This window comes from Lynx canadensis, chromosome E1, assembly GCF_007474595.2.
Source record: "Lynx canadensis isolate LIC74 chromosome E1, mLynCan4.pri.v2, whole genome shotgun sequence".
Lineage (NCBI taxonomy): Eukaryota > Metazoa > Chordata > Mammalia > Carnivora > Felidae > Lynx > Lynx canadensis.
In genome coordinates, this window is record NC_044316.2 from 17,568,816 (window position 1) to 17,582,452 (window position 13,637).

Consider the following 13,637-nt stretch of genomic DNA (forward strand, 5'->3'; position numbering starts at 1 on the left):
GGACACTCGCGCTCCCACCCACCTCGCGGGCGCGCGGCTTGCGGGGTGGGCGGCTGACCAGCCTCGCGCCCTCCAACCGCGTACGGGCTCCTCTCTCCCCTTCGGAAGGGAGATCGCGGCTCCGCTTCTCCCCAGGGGTGGGAGGCCCTGAAGCTGGATGGGGCGGAGGGCCCCGGTGGCCGGACTGGGCCGCGCCACAATGGTTCCTTCTCCCGAGTGTATAGCTCAGTCTCGGGGGCCACGTGTCGCCTTAGGGGCCCGGGACACCAGCTTGCAGGTGCTAGGCAGCCGAAGCTTGGCAACCAGATCTGGGGAGCTCGGCTGGCGCGGGGAAGCCGTGCTGGGCGCTAGGCCAGAGGAACCTCGGCCCCAGCCTGAGGCTGCGCCTACATTCCTCCCCAGGCCGGACCGCGGCCCTGCCCAGCCCTGGGGTGTCGCCACCCCCAACCCTGAAGAGACCACATTCTAGGCAGGCAGCTGATGTTTTTATTGGCGCTATTTCCCAGTCATCTGGAAAACTGGTCTGGCCCAGCCAGCAACCCTTTCTCCCAACCTGCTTTGGGGGAAAGGCTGGGGTGTGGGGTGAGAGGCAACCTTCAGCAGGGATTAGCTCCGCAGTAGACACTTTGGTACCCTTGGCAGATGCATTTCCAGTCGACAGGGGACGAAAGAGCTCAGAAGTTGTGCTAATCCGTGCCTCAGGTTACCGAGTGGGGGGTAGGTGGCAAGACTCCCTGCAGGGCAGGCAATGAAGAAGCTAGGCTGCCAGGATGGCCAGTCCAGGCAGGACTGGGCTTGCCCTGCTCCAGAGTAGAGCTGCTCTCGCAGGGGGCACCAGCGATTTATTTTCTAACTGGGCTGGGGGAAAGGGCATGATCTGGATGAAGCCACAGCCACCTCCAGCTTTTTTCTGCCAAGAGTCGGGAGACCACCCTGCTTCCCAAACTTAGGTCTGGTTTCCAGGTCTAGCCAGCCTGGTCCCTGGGGACACCAACTTAAGAGAAGAGGGGTGGGGAGAGAAAAGAGAGTTGTTGGGGGAACAGGGTGGGTTGAGGTTTTCATATCCAGGGCCAAAGGAGAGTGGGCGCCTCACTAGTTCTTCTACCGGGTTAATGACCAGCCAGGGGCTGGTGGGGACAGTCTTGCTGCAGGCATCCGCACATTTCAAGATCGTTCAGAGGAGAAGCAACAGCAGGGTGGTCCAGGTCCAGAGGTGTATCTAGGTGCCTCAGGGTGGGATTGGCTCATCCGTAACCGCTGGAAGGTATGGAAACTTGCAGAGACCCAGAGGGCAGTGCCTCAGCAAGGGATACCCACCTCTGCTCCCACTCCCACACATGGCCCTGGACTCTGGACCCTGACAGGCCAGAAGCAGAGCTTCAAACTAAACTGGACTGGGGGTAGGAGGAGAAAGAAGGCCTTTGGGCCCTGGGAAGCACCGGGGCAGCCCTTCAACAAGGCCCAAGACGCAAACGCCCTTGCCCTCCCCAGGTAGGAAGCTGTTTTACCCGGCAACTTCTGCTTTCATTTATCTGGGGGCTTTTAGTGATTTGGGCTGTGACCACTGGGGATGGGGGCAGGAGCCGGGCCCAGCTGGATTAACCCTGGTGTAGATGAAGTGGGAAAAGTTATAACAACTCACGGCGAACGGCCAGCAGAGTGTTTCCATGGCAACAGGACACAGAAGTCACTGTGTAAGGGTGCGTCTCATCCAGCTGCACTGGCCGAGGGAGTCCAGCATCCTCATCCCTTCTTCCCAGTCGACCTCGGGCCCCTTTGCCCCAAGAGTACACTTCGCCTTCTGCCAAACAGAATCCCAAGCAGGGAAGTAGGAGGAGGACACGGCTCAGCGAGCAGCTCTCCTCCCGGATTGCTGCACGGGCCCCATCATGATGTTCAGCAACCCTGAACGTGATAACCACGGACTGCCCACACCCTATCCGCCCCCACAGTGCCCATTAATCACCTGCCCCAATGGCTACAGTGAAGGCATCCCCACAGGCCACCATCGCTGTCTTGATGTTCTGCAGGCCTCGGACTTGACAAGGTGCCCGGCTGACCCGGCGGGCATTGGTGCCCAACTGCCCATGCTGATTGCTGCCAAAAGTGTAGCAGTCACCAGAGGCTGTAGGGGAGGAAAAAGGGAAGGAAGGAAAGGGATGCCTCAAGTGAGATTCCAAGGAGGCCAGGAGAGTCCACCCGTGGCCTCCTGTGCCCAGGTCCTACTCACCAGTGACGGCAGCTGAATGAGCAGTGCCCAGGTCCACACTCAGCAGGGGCTCCTGGTCCAGGGGTGCGGAACCTAGTGGTGTGAAGCTCAGGGCCTCCTCTACCTGCTGGTCGGGAGCAGGCTCCTCCCCCAGGGAGCAGTGGTCCAGGCCCAGTTTGTTGAACCTGAAGGTATAGGCAAAACCCAAGTGCAGCTGACACTTTGTATAGTCTCTCCTGCTCCCAGCAATCTGGGCAAGAGCCGGTCACCAGGGCACAGATCCCACCCTGGGTTGAACCCAGCAGCACTCTCAGCGCCCCCTAGTTCTGCCTCTTGGTTGGTGGCAACGACATGTCATGTTGCCTTAGCAGCCAGGGAGGGGAAGGGGACAGGCTAGTCATCCCGGTGTACCTATTTACCTGTTACTCCCACAAGCCAGGGCTCGGCCAGGCACGGTGAGGATCATGGAGGAGTCAATGCCACATACAACCCGCTGGGCTTCCTGTCCTGGGGGTATGGATACCTGCTGGGGACAGCTGTGGGACTCCCTGGTGCCCAGTCCTAGCCGGCCTACAATGAGAAACCAGGATGGGGCTTGTTTGAGTTTTAGGGTCGGTGATGCCAGGATGAGGAGTCACAGAGAAGAGGTAACAGCGTGAGTGAAGGCTGTGCCCTCAGCCTGAAATGCCCATCCTTGGCCCCTCTGTGGTCAAAATCCTACTCCTCCTCAAGACCCCGTTCAGATGCCACCTCTGCCTCCTCCAGGAAACTCCCATGCCATTCCTTGGGTTCTCACATCTCTGGACCTTGGGAGGAGCCCTCACGCTGTCTGTCCTTTTTTTTTTTTTTTTTTTAACGTTTATTTATTTTTGAGACAGAGACAGACAGAGCATGAATGGGGGAGGGACAGAGAGAGAGGGAGACACAGAATCGGAAACAGGCTCCAGGCTCTGAGCCATCAGCCCAGAGCCCGACGCGGGGCTTGAACTCACGGAATGTGAGATCGTGACCTGAGCTGAAGTTGGACGCTTAACCGACTGAGCCACCCAGGCGCCCCTGTCTGTCCTTTGTCATAGGGAGATGTCATCCTTTCCATTAGAATGAGTCTGCCAGGAGGACAGAAACCCCACGTAGGTTTTCTCTACTTTCAAAGCCCAGCGGGACGTGTGACCCAGAGAGGGCCACCAGAAGTATTGGCTGATGAAAGAAATCTCCCCCGTTACAACATAAGCCCCTGAAGGAAGTGACTCTTGTTCAACTTGTCTCTGCACCCAGCCCAGGGGGCTCACAGATGTGCAGTAAAGTTTTGTAAGTCAATACATGAGTGGAATTGAAGAGAAAAGACGGAGAACGAGTCATGGGGTAGAAGGTGGGTATGAAGGGAACAAATCATGGCCAGGGTACTGTGAGATGCAGCCAAGAGGCTAGAATGGGGTGGAGAGCTTACCACCATCTCCGCGGCCCCACGCAAATAGTTCTCGCTCTGTGGACAGGGCCAGCACGTGAGAGGCCCCACAGGCCACCTGCACCATCTCATAGCCCAGCAGCGCCTCCACAATGGTGGGCTAGAGAGGGAGGGGAAGCGAGAGAGACTGGGCAAGGGGCCTAGACTAGCTGCCTGGCCTCAGCATCCCATGTAAGGATGAAGTTGGAAGCGGCGAATTCTCACAAGACACGGCTGTCTCTTTAACTGCCCTCCCACCCCCACTGCAACCACTGGGGAAGGCCGGCCTTTCGGTACTTTCCCTGGTACTGCCTGGGACAGGTGCAGCCTGGGAGCTAGAGGGACCCAGCTGCTGGGGATCCCCTGCCCCCAACCTGGGTGTCAGCTCTCAAATGTGGGCACCATGCCATCTCCCCACTTCCTCTTCTCCAAGGTATGTGCAACACCCACCTGGCTGATGTCATTGAGGCTGCCATGGCCTAGGCACCCGTTACTGCCACTGCCAAAGGTCATGATGATACCTCGGTCTGGAGAGTGGGGGGGTGGTGAGGAACGAGAAGGGAGAGAGAGGTTGGGCTGGTTTTCCAGATAAGCCAGTCCATGGGTTGGAGGAGCAAGAAAAAGCTGGAAGAATGGGACAGGAGGTAGAAAAGGATAGGCAGAGGTGTGTCTTCTCAGATGTGTGTGTTGGGACAAGTGACAGTCTCTGAGCTTTATTTACTTTTTTTTTTTTTTTTTGAAGTTTATTTATTTTTGAGAGAAAGAGAGGGCGAGCTGGGGAGGGGCAGAGAGACAGGGAGAGAGACTCCCCAGCAGGCTCTGTGCTCTGAGCGCAGCAGCAAGGTCTATTGCCCTGATGCAAGGCTCCATCTCCCCAGTTGTAAGATCAAGACCTGAGCCCAGATCAACAGCTGGGCGCTTAACCAACTGAGCCACAGAGGCGCCCCTCTCCTCTTTGAGCTTTTAAGATCTGAGCTTTCCAGATCCCTCTCCCTCTCTCTCTCTCTGTCTCTCTCTCTCTGAGCCTCCCTCAAATGAGTACAGTATACTGTAACTACTCGGCCAGGCCCTTGTGAGGGTAAAGGGGAGTGCGTGAGTAAAGAACCTGGTGCCAGATAAAGAGCAGAGAGCAGTATTAATTGTGCAGATTGCAAATGACAAAGCAATGAGGGAAGGTGCTCTGGGGGTGCCTTCCCATAGTCCCCTGAAGGACTCACCGGTCAGGCAGGCTGTGAAGAGGTCCCCGCAGGCCACATGTTTGATAGTCACGCCCGACTGGCCCTCCAGGAAACGGGAGACGAACTGGGGCTGCGGCTGCTCCACGGCCCCGGGAAGGAGCGCGCCCCCTCCGGCGCCTAGGGGCGGGGCCTGTCGGAGGCCAGGAGGGCGTGGGCGGCGCCCCGGGCGCCCTTGCTTGGCCCCTGCTTGCCCGGGCCCCCCTTGCCGTCCAGGGCCACCCCAGCCTGCTCACCTCCCAGAGGATAAGGCGCCCCGAGCGCGTGACGCCCGCCTTCTGCGTGCGCCCAGCTGCCACCTGGACCACCTCTGTGTTGAGCATCGGCAGGCGCAGCGGGGCACTGAGCCCACCGCCCCACGCATAGACCGCCGACAGTGGTGGCGGAATGGCCGGCCGTGCGGGTCCCCGGGGTATACCTGCGGGGACAGTGCATCAGGCCTATTAAACTAGTGGGAATGGCTTGGCGGCCGTGGGCACCGGCCGGGGGCTCCGACTTACCCCTGCAGCGGGTGCCTGTGGTCCTGCTCCCTGTGCTGCCGGGGGCCATGGGTGGCCCTGGGACCAGGGACTTCTCTGCCCTGTGGGTCGGGGGTGGGGGTGGGGGTTCAAGACCTGGCCCATTCCTGGCACTCCGGGCAGGAATGGAGGACTTGCCCGGAGCTCCCTCTGCCCCAGGCTCATTGTGCTCCCATTGGGTGCTCCCCTGGGCCCAGAGTCCCCCTCCCTCCCTGCACAGGCCTCCTCATGCGGATGCTCCCCAGGTCGGTGTGGAGGTTGAGGAGGGCGCGGATGCAGAGTGGCTGTGCCATGATGTGGCTGAGCGGTGGCCGCTGTGAGGGCTCCAGGCTGAGCAGACTGAGGACGAGCTGGCGCAGCTCAGGGCTGTACCGGTCAGAGATAGGTGCAAAGGTGCCACTCATGATCTTCAGCACCAGCGCTGGCAGGTTCTGTGAAAGCATCAAGTGTGAGGTTGGCCACAGCCGGAGTCATGCTCTTGGGTGGCAGCGTCTCCCCGCCCCACATCTAATGGGGTGGTCATTGCCCTGCACTCAGAGCGTTCGGTCTGAAGAGGGGACTCCCAGTGATACAGATGCTGAACCCTGCTCTCAAGAACTCCTGATAGGGGAGCTTAGCTTCACTTATGTCCTCAGGAACCCTAGGTTGTCGGGAGAACTCAAGCTTTGCCCTTAGGAGGGTCCCTAATCTGATGGGAGAGCTCTGCTTTCAGGAGTCCTCAGTTTAGTGGAAAGGCCCAAGCCCTCCCTCAGGAACCCATAGCCAGAGGGAAGTCACAGCCCTGCCCTGGGCTGACCTACTGGTCTGATGAGGGAAACATAACTCAGCCAAAAGAGAAGAAGTAAGAGGTGGCTGGAGCCGAGGACTTCCTGAGGAGGGACAGAGATGTCCTAGTTGTCCCCATGGGGGTGCTAACTCACCGCAGCTTCGAAAGCCCTCTTGAGACTGGCCAGTTCATAGAGGACACAGCCCAGGGCCCAGATGTCACTCTTCTGGTTGTAAGGCTTGCCCTCACACAGTTCAGGGGAGATGTAGCACGGAGTGCCCACCACCTGCAGGGCGGAAGAGGATATTATTATAGCCTGAGGGTGGGGGAGGGAAGGCTCTGTTCAAGGCCCACTGGGAGACAGCTTCTTCCCAAAGCAGGCCCAAGTGCTTCTTCCTGCAGCCAGCCAGGGCCTAAGGGGCCAAGGTCTTATGGTGGGGAGAGAGTTGGGACACAGAGTGGGCCTTGGCCATCAAAACCTCCAGCACCCTTGAGTTCCCCTCCACGCCCAGGCACCGTGTAGGCCTTGCTCTTGCTGCTAAGGATCTTGGAGATGCCGAAGTCCCCGATCTTGACAACCATGCGGTGTTTGTCAAGAAGGATGTTTTGAGTCTTAAGGTCCCGGTGCAGGATGAGATGGGTGTGCACGTGATGGAGCGCGAGCAGGATCTGCACAAAGAAGTGCAGGATGGTCTCCTCCTCCAGCAGGGAGTTACAGCGTTTTTGGATGAACTCAGCCAGGGTGCCACCTGCAGCCACAAGGAACCACTTCAGATCCAGGTCTCCCCATACCTGGGACTCTCCTTTTATGAAACTAAACCCAGAAAGGGCAAGGGCCTGCTAGCCTCACACAACTGGGATGAGAACTCTATACCTCTGACCCTCCATCAAACTCATTCTGAGGAGGGAAGCCGGATGATCTGTGTCTGCCTGTCCCAGAGGTGAGAGGCCCTTGGAGCCAGGACAATGCAAGGAGGCTGGCCCACCTGGTGCGTATTCCATGGCAATCATGAGGGCCTTGTCCTCTAGGAAGTTCTCATAGTACTCAATGACGTTGGGGTGATTGAGTAGCTTGAGGACCTGGCACTCATTTTGGGCTGCCTGTCGCTCTTCCTTGGTCATCTGCTCCACTGGGATCTGCTTGATGATCACCAGCTTCTGGTCAGCCTTGCGCAGGCACAGGTGCACAATCCTGGGGACACAGAGTACAGGGGTGGGTACCAGCCGAGCCTGCAGCCACACATCAGGCAGGGCAGACCTGGTCACTGGATAGTACTTAAGAGAGGGGAAAGGAAACCCAGACTAAGAGATCATCTAACTAAATGCACAGAACACTGAGTTTAGGAACAGGGAGAATTGACCACAAACTCTGTGTGAGACCTTAGGCAAGTCATTTAACTTATTTGGGATTCAGTTTCACCAAAGACACAGTGAAGTTAGTCTTGATCTCCCTACGTTCCCACACACCCTGGAGTTAACTGCCTGGGTTCAAATCCTGGCTCCTCCTCTTACTACTTATCTACTCTTGCGTTATATGATGTTATCATCTGAAAAACAGAATCAACTTCCCTGGGTTGCTGAGAAAATGCATGTAAGGCACTTAGCACAGCGTTTGGCACATCAAAAATGCTGAATGAGTAGAAGCCATTTACACTATTATTTTCTTCCAACTCTGGTTAGTATCCATAAAAAGCAGGATTCTTGTTCTCCTTCGCAACCATATCCCCAGAGCATAGCCCAATATTTAGCACACAGGAACTCAATAAGTATCTGCTGAATGAATGGATGATATGAATGAATGATCATCTAAGTATCAAATTTATATTTGATATATCTCTCCTCTGAGCCCCAGACTAACAAATTCAACTACCTGCCTTGCATCTCTACCTAAATGGCTTGCATGCATCCTTAATTTTAACAAAAAAATCAAAATAGAACTTTTGATTCCTGCCCCCAAAACCTTTCCTTTCTCAGTCTCTTCCATCTCAGTAAATGACACCACCACAAAGTCAGACACCCTGAAAATCATGCCAAAATCTTTCCTCCATTTCAAACTAACACATCAACAAATCCTGTTTCTACCTCCAAAATATTGTGAACTCATCCATTTCTCTCTCTGATTTCTGCTACAACCCTTGGCCAAGTCATTATTTCCTGCCTAAAATACTGCACGAGTCTTTAAAATGGTACCTTCACTTTTGTCATCCTCAAATCTAAGTTCCATACAGCAGCCCGAGTGACATTTTAAAAATGCAAATCACATCAAGACCATTCTGCTTAAACCTCTTCCCTTTACACTTCAAATAAATTCAACCCCTTTATCTCCGCCCATAAGGCCATAATCTGGTCCCTGACCTCTGTGACAATCCCATTTTATACCATTCTTTCCCTTGCCCACTACATTCCAACTTCAGTCTTTTTCTCGGTTCCTTGAATACTCTGAATTCTTTCTCACATGAGGTCCTTCCCATAGACGGTTTCCTCTGTTTGAAAAACTCTGCCTTCACCTTCGAATTACTGGTCTTCATTCCTTAAGTCTTGGCTTTAAACTTCATCTCTCAGGGAAAATTTCCTTGACCATCCCAAATAAGTACTCCCTGGTGTATACTATGCTCGCAGCTTGTTAGTAACTGCTTTAATATCTTGTTTATTGTATTATTTCCCTACAGTCTGTAGGCTTCGAGAGAGAAAAGGCCACGCCTATTTTGGTCTTGACAGTATTCTTGGCGCCAAGAGCCAGACCGGTAGAGTTGGCGCTCAGTATTCGTAGAATGAATGAATCAGGCATCAAAGAACAGAACTCTGCGGGGGCGCACAGGCTTGTTGGGGGCGTGACCTCCTTAGAGGCGGAGTCTCCCAGCAGGGACTGAGACCGGAAGTCTGGGCGGGGCTTTCCAAGTGTGCGCTCACGCCTCGGGGCGGGGCTAACCAGGCAGAGAATTCGCGGACAGAGTTGGGACTTACTTTCCCTCTCCCCGACCAATTTCCTTCCCCAGATCCCTGGCTCACCCGAAAGCACCTCTCCCCACCACTCGGATCCGCTCGTACTTCTCCATCTCATTTCTCAGTCACATTTCCGGAACCCCTACAACCCAGACGCGGCGCGTGCGCGGACCCGCCCACCCTACGGCCACGCCCCCTACGTTGCAAGATAATTGGGGGCGGAGCAAGTGAGATTGGAGTTGGTTCAGCCTTGTATCTGTTTTGTGCTGTTTACTGGGTCTTACCAGCCCCCACCCACAGTTACTTTTTCAGGGTCCGAGGAATGGAGTGTTATGCCGTTTCTTGGCGCGGTTAGCGGTACGGTACCAGCCACTTCCCACACACATCTCGGCATCCGGCCCTCAAAAAGCTTCCTTAGAGCGGAGGGGTGCCCTGCACAACCGTGTGAGGGTGGAAAGCCAGGACCGACCTCTCAGCGCAGCACCTCTTTGCCCATTAGTGACGCTATTTCGAAAGGGGAGAGCAGATTCTCATTGGCACGCAAATGATGAACTACCAAAACTGTACCGAGAGCGTCAGCACTCTCGGTCTGTGGGGCAGGGAGCAAGGTTAGCTGAGTTTCGTGTTTGCCTAGGGAGGGACCGGGGAAACCCCGAGGTGTGCAAATTGATTCACCTAGGGTGGAGGAGACACGGTCTCCAGGCCGTCCGGACTTGTGAGCACCGCGCTCGTCAGCACTTCCAACTCCCCCCTGCACACACACAGCTTTGCCTCAGGTAATCTGCCTTCAACGCTCAACTATAGGGAGAATCTCCTTGAGAGGGGGATGAAAGGGAAGTGGACCACTATCTGAAAACATCAGAGAGAGAGGAGGAAAGGGAGCTGTTTGGCCGATGTGGGTTCAAAGCTTCTGCCTAAACGTAGGGGGCTGGTCAGTACGACTGTCTTGAACAGGAGTGAGTTTAATTCCTGTTGTCTCCCTGTGCCGCCTCCTCTGTGTGAGCTCCATAAAAACTCAAAGAGCGAGAGGATGATTATTAGCTAAGGGACAGCGTCCCTATTTCTGAGTGAATGAGGAATGTGAAGAAAGGAGTGTTTATGTTCTGTCCAGCCCCACCCCTCAAAAGGGTACTCAAACCTACCCAAGTGGAAGGACCACTTGAGGGTCCCCACGAGGGGCCCTCGGTCGCTGCCTCAGGCTGCTCTTGGCTGATAAACAAAGCTGCCCTGTGACTAAAGGGGAGCACAGAGGGGAAAAGCCGCTCAACCCGGGACACTCGTGCTCTCACCTAGAAACCAATCGGGCCGTGGTTGACCCAGGAGCCCCACAGGGGTTAATATGTAACCGTGGAGCTATCAGGGGAGGCAGAGCAAACACCCAAACCTCTTGGTCCCCTAAGGCTTCTAGCTTTCCCTCCCTCTCGCAGCAGCTTTTCCCTAGCTCTCCCCTCCCCTCCAGCTACACCCTTCCACTCCCTTACCGCCACCCCCAGCCCCAGGTTCTCAGCAGTTCTGGCGTTAGCTTTTCGTTCCACTGGAGGCGGGAGGGGATCCCGCCCCAAGGTGGGGATAGGCTGACACCTAGTGACCGCGAGCTGCAACTACCTCGGGCCGCTGGCCTGAAGAGTAAGGGTCACCCCAGCAGCCCCAGCAAATCCGCGGTCTTTCCTCGTCCCAGTCTCCAGGGAGCCAGGAGAAGAGAGCTGGGACTGTGTGAGGGAGGATTGTGACAGCCGCACGGCCCCGGGAGCCCAAAAGCGAGCTGGGAAGAGGGGTGGTGATAGATTAGTCGACCCTTTCCAGGCACGGAGTCGATGCGGGGCGCCATACACGCAGAAAAACTGGCCTGAAGAAGCTAGAGATCCAGTGGAAGAACAGGGTATGGGCGGAGATTATTGTCGAAGTGAGGCTCGGATCCATCTGCAGGACCAGGGCTTAAAGGACCCGGGTGTGTGACGGGCCCCGCCCCGCTCTGCCAAGATTGGAGTTGAGGGAGGAGAGAGTGTTCTCTCAGTGCCCGCCCAGGAGGGGGAGCCGGTAGCCCCGGGGAAAGTAGGGACGCGGGTTAATGAGGCCAAGCGAGCGAGGCGGGGCTCCATCGGCAGTCGGGAGGCGCCAGAGAGGGGTGCCGCGAGGGCGGCGGCGCCCCCAGTACAGCTCCTTTTCGCCCGAAGTCCGCGGGAGCCAGGCGGGGCCGGGAGACCCCGCGAAACGGCGCTCACGCCCTCGGTGCAGCCTAGGAGCCGGAGGGGCGGGAGCAAGCGGCCGGGGCGGAGCGGAGCGGGGCGGGGCGGGGCGGGGCGGGGCGGGGCGGGGGCGATAGGGGGCGGGGACAGAGGCCCGCGGGGAGGGCTCGGGAGGAGCGCAGGGGCCTAGAGGGCTCCACGAAATCTGTGCGAGGCTGGCGGCCGGCAGCGAGGCGGCCGGGGTGGACTGGCCCGAGAGGGAGCCCCATTCCGGGAGCAGTCCGAGGAGGCCGCCTCGAGGGCAGACAGACGGCAGGGAGGGCCAGCATGCCCCCACTGCTTCACCCCGCCCTGCCGCTGCTCCTGAGCTCCACGCTGACCTTCCGGGGGCTCCGGAGAGCGCTCTGCTGCCTGCCGCTGCCGGCGCACGTGCGCGCCGACCCCCTGCGCACCTGGCGCTGGCACAACCTGCTCGTCTCCTTCGCCCATTCCATCGTGTCTGGAATCTGGGCGCTGCTGTGGTGAGTAAAGGACTGGGGTTTTGAAGGTGGGTGGCTAGGGATCCCGCGTTACCCTCCGCATCCCTCTCGGGCAGGCCGAGGCCATGCAGTCTTACCTGATTTCCCTGTTTGGAAAACTCTCCAACTAGGAGCGGCAGAGGACCCAGGGGGAGGGGAAAAAAAATCCCATCTGGGAAACGGGAGACACCTGGGTTTCAGCCAGGCCTCTCTCCTCACTGCCCAGTCAGCCAATAGCGCGAGCTCAGATCCCCGGGGACTGGGAAGGGTAATGGGGGATTAGAGGGTCCTTAGGGATGCCGAGATGTTGAGAGCCTGCTTTCTTCGCTCCCAGTATATGGCAGACCCCGGAGTTGTTGGTGGAGATTGAGACGGCATGGTCGCTTTCTGGCTACCTGCTAGTTTGCTTCTCCGCAGGTAGGTCTTGCCCAGAAAGCATTAAGTAGGTGGGGGACGGGGGAAAGCTTGTTCATGTCTTTTCATGGCCTTTTTCTCTCTCTCTGCTAGGGTATTTCATCCACGACACGGTGGACATCGTGATTAGTCATCAAGCCCGAGCTTCTTGGGAATACCTGGTTCACCACGTCATGGTAAATGAGACGCAGGGGATATGGTGTAGGCCTGGTGCTAGCAATCTAGTCTCAGCCTTGTCTGTCTGAACCTGGGAGGTAAAGACCCATCTTTTTCTTAACCCCATTTCTAACCTATGTCCTACATCCCACTGCTGGGACAGAGGGTTGGCATTGTTTCTGTGCTTTTGGCTATTTTAGGCCAGCAATCCCTGGCCTTACCTAGTATCTCAACAAACTGATGGTATCTGGGTTCCCTAACACATTCTCACCCGTGTCTTCCAGGCCATGGGTGCCTTCTTTTCAGGCATCTTTTGGAGCAGTTTTGTCGGTGGGGGAGTCCTAACATTGCTGGTGGAGGTCAGCAACATATTCCTCACCTTCCGCATGATGATGAAGATCAACAATGCCCAGCACCTTCTCCTCTACCGGGTCAACAAATACGTCAATTTGGTCATGTACTTTCTCTTCCGCCTGGCTCCTCAGGCCTACCTCACGCACTACTTCTTGCGTTATTTGGGCCAGAGGACTCTGGGCACATTTCTGCTGGGTATCCTGCTCATGCTGGACATCATGATCCTCATCTACTTTTCCCGTCTCCTCCGCTCAGACTTCTGCCCTCAGCGTGTCCCCAGCCAGCAACACAAAGACAAGTTTTTGACTGAGTGAGAGGCATAAAGCCTACAACTTGTGGCAAGAGCAAACACAGCCAAGAACAGAGCCTCACACGTATATGAAAGAATTAGCCCCAAGCCTGGGGCATCCTGGGGATAACCTCTCCACCTTTCAAGTCTGCACCTACTATTGAAAATGCTAATGAAAGCACTCCTCCCGAAGTCCTTGTCCTTTCTTGGGCAAGGGGTGAGGAAAGCAGACAGACCGGTTGGACATGCTGGTTGGGTGCGGGGACAAGGTGCTATGAAAGGCAGCCATCCCACACTGCCCTGAAGTGGATGCTAATGAGAATTGTGTATTGGGTACTGGTTTCATACAAAGCCTCTTCCAGGGATAAAGGGAGGGGTTCTTGTTTTTTCTCCTACCACTATGATGGTGGCAAATCGTAGTTGTCCTAGGACAGACAACCAACCCTCATCTGGGCCACAAATATTTGAGTTCCTGTTGCTAAAATGTTAACAAGTGTGGTGAGGTACTAAAGCAGAGTGTTCCAACAGGGTAAGTAGACCAAGAGTCTTGCCCAAGCCTTGTTACTGTGGTGTGTATACACCACAGTATGGCCTTCCTGAAGCCC

General features: G+C 56.3%; 2 protein-coding genes across 2 annotated transcripts; one reads left to right on the forward strand and one right to left on the reverse strand.

Annotated features, from left to right (window-relative positions):
• Positions 1-463: 463 nt before the first annotated feature.
• Positions 464-9,272, reverse strand: NEK8 (NIMA related kinase 8). The gene is made up of 15 exons (XM_030296854.1): positions 9,182-9,272; positions 7,159-7,364; positions 6,689-6,921; positions 6,327-6,458; positions 5,629-5,837; positions 5,389-5,468; positions 5,125-5,306; positions 4,871-5,021; positions 4,104-4,180; positions 3,657-3,774; positions 2,629-2,779; positions 2,231-2,394; positions 1,967-2,125; positions 1,643-1,801; positions 464-1,257 (listed from the first exon to the last, which is right to left on the reverse strand). The coding sequence occupies exons 1-15, from the start codon at positions 9,226-9,228 to the stop codon at positions 1,229-1,231; spliced, it is 2,097 nt and encodes a 698-aa protein (XP_030152714.1). The 5' UTR covers positions 9,229-9,272; the 3' UTR covers positions 464-1,228.
• Positions 9,273-11,473: 2,201 nt separating this feature from the next.
• Positions 11,474-13,539, forward strand: TLCD1 (TLC domain containing 1). Its single transcript, XM_030296863.1, has 4 exons — positions 11,474-11,822; positions 12,154-12,236; positions 12,327-12,409; positions 12,674-13,539. The coding sequence occupies exons 1-4, from the start codon at positions 11,629-11,631 to the stop codon at positions 13,055-13,057; spliced, it is 744 nt and encodes a 247-aa protein (XP_030152723.1). The 5' UTR covers positions 11,474-11,628; the 3' UTR covers positions 13,058-13,539.
• The last annotated feature ends 98 nt before the right edge of the window (positions 13,540-13,637 follow it).